An 8,570-nucleotide genomic window follows, 5' to 3' on the forward strand; every position below is an offset into this window, starting at 1 on the left:
TACTTTTTTACAACCCTACTAGCTTTGGGACAATCTATAGAGGAAATAAAGTAGATAAATTCGGCCTACCTTCGGTAATATATTTGAAACACGTCCATTTCAAAAGTAAACCAAAAATGTTTTTTTTATGTGTTAACAATTGAAGAGTGCAGAGAGAATTTTTTTATTCAAGTATTCACTGATATCTACTAGAGTTTAATTGATGTAAAGTTTTCTATACAACTAGTTTATTTGTTTTATTAACTCATCCCTATGGAAGTTATATAATTGCCTTTTTGAATGCAGATTGGTTAGGACGCATTGTTCTATCTTCAGAACATTGGCCATGCCAATTAAGATCGGCACCTAAGCTCTTTCCAACCTCTAACAAATTGGGATTTGAGCTCTATTTTAAGTAGCATACTGATCTTTATGATTCCAGTAAGCCACGTGAAAAATTTAGGCATTTCTTACGATGGTTCATTACATCTATTCTAGAGAGGTCGAAAAAAAAATCTGTCACTTAGAAAACAAAGATTTGGAGTGAAGAACATTGGTTCAGAAAATTCTTATCACTATTTTGGAGCTTAAATAGTATTGTTATTTCTCAAAATATCTTTGGGCCTCTCATCCTTACTTAATACCTGGGAGCGTTACGCTGTCCTTCCAAAAGGTTCTAAGGTTCAAACCCTTAGAACTAGTATTCCTCACTCAACTGCAGGTGAATTCCATACAGAGTGGCTACCATCCTATTAGGATCTAAGGCAAATACTCTTAGAATTTGTTTTATTTCATTCGACTGTAGGCGAATAACTGATATCGTGTGGGTACCATTCTGCTAGAATTTAAGACAAATCCTTGAAACTCACCAATCTTATACGATTTATAGACTGAATCTTCACTATATCCAATTCTATTCAGCTATTTTAACCTTAATTGAATAGGCATTGTCTGAGACCAGATGGAACAGCCATATCAACATCATTTTACTCTGGCAAATTAACTTTCAGCCAGAGTATTAGCAAATTAACTTTCAGCCAGAGTATTAGCATGTTAGATCTAATTTGCAAGAATCTTTATTTTATGAAAATATCTAATTTTTAATGATACTTTCAGAATAATTTTCCCAGTTAATGATTCTTATGTACATTAATATTTTTCTATTTTTAATTGATAGTAAATTGTTTAGTAACTTAAATTTATTTATTAGTTAATTAACTATTAAATTAAGTTTTATCATAAAGGTAAAGTTTTACCATTAAACATGACGTTAACAGCACTATTTACAACAAATTTAGGTCCTATTGTTAAATTTATTTGAATGACCAGGGTTTTTGTTCCTGTAAATACCTCGAACTACCTAATATATTCCTAACACAAAAAAAGATGAATATAATTAATTACACTTTGAAGTTACCTAAAATATAATAATACAGAATGAGAATAAAATTATAATCCAAAATGTTCTAAGCTAGGAAAACGTTTGCATTTTAAGTAAGGTGAAAATAATTCAATTCAAAATCGAATTGAGTAAGCGTGTTTTTGATAATTCCATTACTTCATAATAAGAATTTTATTGCCCTCCACAATATGGGGCAATTGAGAAACAACATACCTACAAGTGAGCGTCAGTTTAACATGTTAAGTAAACTTCCCTCATAATATACGCAATCCAGGGTTGTGAGTTTTTAAGCTAAAGGTCACATGGTTTTCAGTGTGGAGGCTCAATGAGATTGAAATAATGATTATAATTCCTACTGACGTGTTAGTTCGTTATATAACTACGTTTTAACCAACTACCCCTGGTCTGGCGAAGTCGACTAGGGTTGAGAGGAAACATATGGAGACATTCACAAATTCCAACAATTAATTGCTAACCAGGTGAAAACAAATGAGCTAGCAAAATGTAGGAGGTTACAGAGGGACTCATTGGGAATGTCCTAGTGTTTTAAATGGAACTAATTTTTTGATAATTCACGATCTTTAGAATTCGCCATATTGTATTATGATTACAAATCTCAATGGTGAAGATAAATTCATTCTCCTTAAAGTATAACTGAGTATTCTTGTCAGAAATCCTGCCTCAATTTTTCTGTGCCTCTTTCCATGACCTTGATAGGAGAATTCTAAAATGTAAAAATAAAAGGAATATGGTCCAGGTGTAAAAGTTAACACTGAGACACTCCAGGATTATGAGGAAATCCAACTTTGAGAATTTTTTATTACCTCTTACATTAATAAAATGACTATTTCAAATGAGTGTGTTTATCCTATGGTCCTTCCCCTAAATAAAAACTTCCCAAAAATAATTGGAGAGAGAGAGAGAGAGAGTGAGGGAGAGAGAGAGAGGGGGAGGGAGAGAGAGGGGTGAGGGAGGGAGGGAGAGACAAATATTTTAAGAAAATTCATCATTTTACAAAAAAAATCAGCTGTCATATAATAAATAATGTGTATTATTTGAGAACATTACCTTCTAACAGAGAGATTATTCTTAAACAATTTAAGACCTGGAGAAAATTAACTTAAAAAGACTTTCAATGATAATAGTATTTTATTTATTTTCATAACTCAGTTAATCTTCCTTTCTTATTTCTTGTATATTTTGTTACTAATATAGTACTAAGTCAATACCATCGTCAATAATTCATACAAATATAGTAGTTACTTTATGAAGCATGTAAGGTGATATAAGATTTTTTTTTAATACGTCTTCCTTAGGAATACTAAGGTAGAGAAAACAATAAAAAAATCTATATTCTATTTTACAATATACATAAATATATATATACACACATATACAGTTATATCACAGATGAAATAGTTTCATAATGCCTAATTTAGAGAATGTAATTCTGCAAACATTATGAACAGTAAGTAAATTAGAAATAACTATATACAGATGTACAATTAAAAAAAATCTCTACTTATTAAAAATTATAACCATAATTATACATCAAAAACTAAATTAAACTGACATATAACTTTTTCCAAATCAACATCCATGGAACTTAGTGAGAAATATTCACTCACTATTTAATTCCTTTTTTTTACACTATATCTTTAAAACCATGGGTTTCCGACACTAGCTATAAAGGACAAATGCTTATCATATTAACAATGATGAATAATTTCATTTTGATCTCAATGGGAAGTCGATTTATACAAAGCAATAAAATAAGATGTTTTAAAGAAGTTCAAAGAAAATATTTAATCTATAAGATAGATTTTTGGGGGAGGAAAATAATGGTAATGAAATTAGTAGAAATAATTATTAATGATTAAAAAATTTTTGTTAAATATATCAGCACATCAGACCCAAAGGTATTCACATAAGTACTTAAATAAACAGTGATATAAGACTTTTAATAGAAGCAAAAGCCCCAAAAGTAATTTTAGTTCTTTTCATTATTCTTTTTAATGCATCATACAATTTTATATTTTGATTGAAATAAATAAAATATTAATGGAAAAAAGTTTTAAAGTAACTTAATATTATTCATATCCTTTATGTAATTAATTATGGGTACTGACATTGCTCATCAGTTTTATTGAACATGTTGAAAGAGGCCCCTTGTTAATTATATGTCCAATCTAACTGATTAATTTATGTGTATAATATATATATATATTTTTTGGGTAGTAAAATGCCAGAAAAATGGGAAAGTAAAAAACTCATTTCTAAAGTAAACAAATTTCATTAATCTATTATTTCTTAAATATGGTGCCAAGCAAATGTAAAAAAATCTTTAAAATCAGTAATGCCTAACTGTTTCACTGATTATTAATACTAAAATGAAAATCAGAAGTGTAATGGAATATCTATAGGAACATAAATTATCTTGGTAATAAAAACATAAGATAAAGCCATCTACTTAACACTGAATTATCAGTTAATATAAGTCATTACATGGCTTCCAATTTTCCTTCATGATAATCTATTAAATTTTAACTTTTCAATAAATAAATACTGTTTACACTAAAAATTGCAATATTTGTCATATAATTATAAATTACAAAGTTTCCTAAGTTCATCAAACAACCTTCATATTCTTATATTAAAATCAATTTCAATTACTATACATCATCTGAAATCCAAATATATACGAATTGAATATAAACATAATACTGGAATCGAACATAACTCGAGTATGTAATAGAGTAAGTATCATATTTCATGAGACACACTAGTGTCTTGTTTTAAGGAACTAAAATCATCATGAGAACGTGACAGGTAAGTAATTTTTTTAGGTTCAAGATCATCACAATTATTTTGATCTCCCTCAGATATTTTTAGTTCAGAATCATTTTCAACTTGAGAATGATCATTCTCGACTTGAGAATCATCATTCTTGGCAACTTGAGAACCATCATTCTCAACAACTTGAGAATCATTATTCTCAACAGCTTGAGAATCATTATTCTTGCCTTGAATACTTTCAAGATGAGAAGTAGATGTGGTGACTTCTTCATTGTAGCTGCTTTTTGAATGAGAAGGTATATCTAAGAGCATTAGAGAAGCTAAATCATGGATAGGAGGAATGATTTCATTTTGATGCCTCCTTTCTAATGTGTATGGTTGAGGATCAGAATTCACCTGCCTAGCGTCAACATTATCCAATCCATGATCAAGAGAACAACTCAAACCAGCTTTCCTTTGACTTTTATTCACTTGAACATTCCTAGAACAGAAGTATAACTTGAGAAAAACTAATGCAAGATTAAATTAGAAAAGTTAGTGTAACAAACTTCATGAATGTTATGGTGATAAAGGCTTATATTAAGTTATTTGTAAATATGAAGTATATGAGTATTAACAATTTTCTGAAAAATAAATAAAATTAAAATTTCATTATTTAAAAATCAAATTAATGAAATGAAAGGTCAATCATTATTTATATTATAAAAAATTATAAAAAAAAAGGCTCAGGATCATTTTTATTTTTGATGGTTTCATGTTTTTTTTTTTCAAAAAGATAGTTCTGATGATTCTGAAAAATATCTTAAGAGGGATTGGAAGCTCATGATTCCTCCAACAATTCATGAATTTTTGCAACTGTGTCTTTAGCAGTTTTATTTAGATGAAACAAAATCTCATGTATGTTAATTCATACATTCATCTTTCTGAAATCAGTTCTGCATTAGGCCCAGAGATTAATGTAAGGCAAATTAAGACATGCCTCACCAACTGGCATCTATTTTCCTAACTTGGAAACTTTTCCAATCAGTCAGAGGTACTTTTTTTTTTTGATCCCCTTGCTGGTCATTTCTGATGTACGGAGAGGTTAACTAGGGGTAATCACCTATTTCAACCATGGTAGGAGAGTCAAGTTTTCATTCTGTGGGAGTGTCACAATATAAAAGTCAAGTTATACATTTCAAGATACAAAAATTAAAAATTCAAATGATGAAAAAGAATTCCATGATTCATGTAGCTCATCACTAAAGTTCACCTTTCCATTTCAAAATTATGATTGATCGATTAGGTACTTCCAACAGCCATGTCTCAGCCATTTATGAATATAGAGGAATAATCTTTGTTTAGGCACCGCATTTGCAAAGCATTAAAAAAAAAAAATTATGTTTATTAAAATTACATTGAACTTAGTTTTGGTTTTTTATGTTCAATAACGAACTTTCGTAATTCACCAAGAAAAAAAAATTAAGACCACCTCTAATTTTGAGGTTTTACATTTCAAGATAGTTAGAATCCAAAAGATACCAGATATTTGTTATTAATTAATATAGTAAAATAATTAATTAAATTGATAAACCATAGAATAATAATTAGTAGCATTTTCCCAAAGTCATTTTGTGTGTTATTTCATGTCACGAGCCAACATATGCTGCTGAAATTTCAATGCTGACAATGTATGGAACCTACTTCATTTTATACTGGACCCTTCATTAGTCTATAGCTAATTATAAAAAATGAGATTATTCGATACTTTTTTTATTACAGTGTAAACTGTATAACTTAGATCAAGCATTTCTTATCACTTAAAGAGGTATTTCATTTACCAAGTTTTCCAAATAGGTATTTACTGCACTTCTATTCATTTGTTTATCATACCAAACCTTAGTACATAAAAATAAAGCATGTGTGGGAGATTTCAAATGTTTGTAAACAAATGTGTTGCAACCTGTCCAAACCTAATTAATTATCTTACTTATACAGTCTATTGAGCCACTAAGTCCAAATTAAAGAGAAAATCTTAACATAGAAAAAATCTCATAAATCAAATCGTAATCAGAAATTCTCAATCAAGAGATATTTCAATGCAAAACTGTCAGGACCTCAATGTAATGATCAATAGTAGAGGTTTCTCACATACCCTTAATCACTTAATCAGATGACACTGTACTAATTAAAAGGTCATTTATTGTTCAATACTTGAGGGATTATATTGGATAACAATACTAAGCAAACAAAAAATGAAAATGGCAAACAAATGACAAAAATAATTTTATAATAAATTTCAAACACATGACAACAAAATAAAATAGTTGTGTCCATCCTTCCAATCCTATTTAAAGTAAAGGAAAAAAATACAATTAACCATACATAATTGGTAACTAAATAAAGAAAAAATAATTACCTTCCAATGTCATCTCTCTTCAAATTCATAAGACCCTGCAAATTCGGTAGAGTATGTCTTAAATCAGATGTAGTGAGCCCACAATACCATCGGAGTTGTGCTATATTTTTATTTAAAAGATATACACCATAATTAAATGAGTGCTTTTCCTTACCCCGGGAGTACAATGGAAATCTGTAATTTTATTCCATAATAAATGAAAGTTATTTATTACGCATAAGATTAATAAAGATCTCACAAGTTTTTTGTTTACAGACAAAATATTAATTTTAATTTCTTATTTTTAGAAAGTGAAATTTAAATTTGATCCTAGTTTTATAAAGGGATGTTGTTTGTATTTAATATGAAATACAATCATTTATTGATAAGTTAAATTATTTCATACCATATACTTCCTCACACCAAATTTATTATATTTATATTTTTTAAACTAACCATTAAAAAAAAAATTAAAAAATGTTTTACAAATTTATAAAACCTGAAACTCTAACAATTAAAAACTGCTTTTACAAAACAAGCACTAACACATTAACTGAATAATAAGTTTCTGAAAAAACTAACATCCTAAAAAACAACAAAATAGTGAACAGTATTTATTTTCAAAGGATGCCCAGGCCTTTTAATAACAAACACTAAATGGGTGTACAAAAAACCTCAGAGTACATCCTAAGAGACTGACAATAAATTAGACTATTCCAAGTTATAATTTTAAATTCCCAATAGTGGTTATTCATGGAAAAGAACAGCCATGCTAACTCAGTAACAAAAAAAAAAAAAAAAAGAGTTTGGCCAGGGGTGATGATCATGATTCACTGAAAAAAGCAACAACTCTGCCACCAACTTCAATCACCAGTATATTGAGGTATATTATTTCAGAATAAAGCTATAGAAATAATAATGAATTTGTCAAAGTACTTTCTTCTCCCATCTGTGTTCCCTTACAGTCATTTTTTGACATAATGAACATCAACAGCATCTGACCAGATTGAGTGAGACTCAATCTATTCAGATTCTAATCATGAGGAAATAAATATTCTTCAACATATCTATGGCAATTTAATAGTCTTTCTAGGCAATTCATATACTACCATGATACACTAAAATAGAAATTTTCTGCAAGATTCTGAAGAGGAGAAGGAAAATTTATTTCAGAAAGCTAGAGATAGAAAAATATCGAGAACTAGTAATAATAGAAGAAGTTGTATGATTATCAAAAGAATTGGAAAAAATGTTTGGAGCAGTGAGGGTTCAATGACCATCAGAGTTAGCAAATATTTGATTTAGGATGGTACCATGAAAAAAATTTAGGTATTAACACCCTGGTGCTCAGGAAAAAAGGACTAACAGGCCTACATAGAGGGACCAACAATTTTCTTTCCTAACCAGTACCAGTTTTCTGTGATAACTGAGCTCATATATTTTAAGACTTTGGAAGCATTAACTAATACTAATACTACCATTAATCCTCTTAAATTATAAATTCTTAACAATTGACACTGTGAATAACTTATTATATGTTTCCTAATATCATGTTCGAGACTGGTATTATTATTTAATTAAAATCAAATAATTCCATATATCTTAATACTCTTTATTACTAACTTTACATGTCATATCTCGCCATAATCAGAGATAATATATTAAATTACAGCTTTTATAAGGAATTATTATTAACAATTTAAAAAATATATATTAATTACAAATTATCATACCTTAAAATTTAACTTTGCAGCCCCACATAAAACTTTTAAATTCGCAAAATAAAAGAACAAATCAAACTTTATCGAGAGAACAGCATATTAAAGTAGAATGTGGAGCTATACAGGCAGAGTTTTGGAGTCCCCGTGGGAATTACATTATCAGTGTCCATAGCAGGGTTAGTTTTAAACAATTTGATAAAAAACACTCTTACTAAATCAGGAATAATGGTGAACATTTAATTCAAATAAATATATGATATACCAGGGCATTCAAAAAGTCCTGTCGTTTTTCGTT

At 28.8% G+C, this 8,570-nt stretch overlaps 1 protein-coding gene across 1 annotated transcript in view; it reads right to left on the reverse strand.

Annotated features, from left to right (window-relative positions):
- Positions 1-2,413: 2,413 nt before the first annotated feature.
- Positions 2,414-8,570, reverse strand: part of Uvrag (UV-resistance associated gene) — a 20,404-nt gene continuing 14,247 nt past the window's right edge. The window contains exons 7-8 of the mRNA XM_014431497.3: positions 6,576-6,749; positions 2,414-4,658 (exon numbers count right to left, since the gene is read on the reverse strand). Coding sequence (XP_014286983.1) covers positions 4,145-4,658; positions 6,576-6,749 — 688 coding nt within the window. The 3' untranslated portion in view covers positions 2,414-4,144. The remainder of the gene's footprint in view (positions 4,659-6,575; positions 6,750-8,570) is intronic.

The sequence above is a fragment of the Halyomorpha halys genome, unplaced genomic scaffold (genome assembly GCF_000696795.3).
Source record: "Halyomorpha halys isolate HHAL.00 unplaced genomic scaffold, Hhal_1.1 Scaffold977.1, whole genome shotgun sequence".
NCBI lineage: Eukaryota > Metazoa > Arthropoda > Insecta > Hemiptera > Pentatomidae > Halyomorpha > Halyomorpha halys.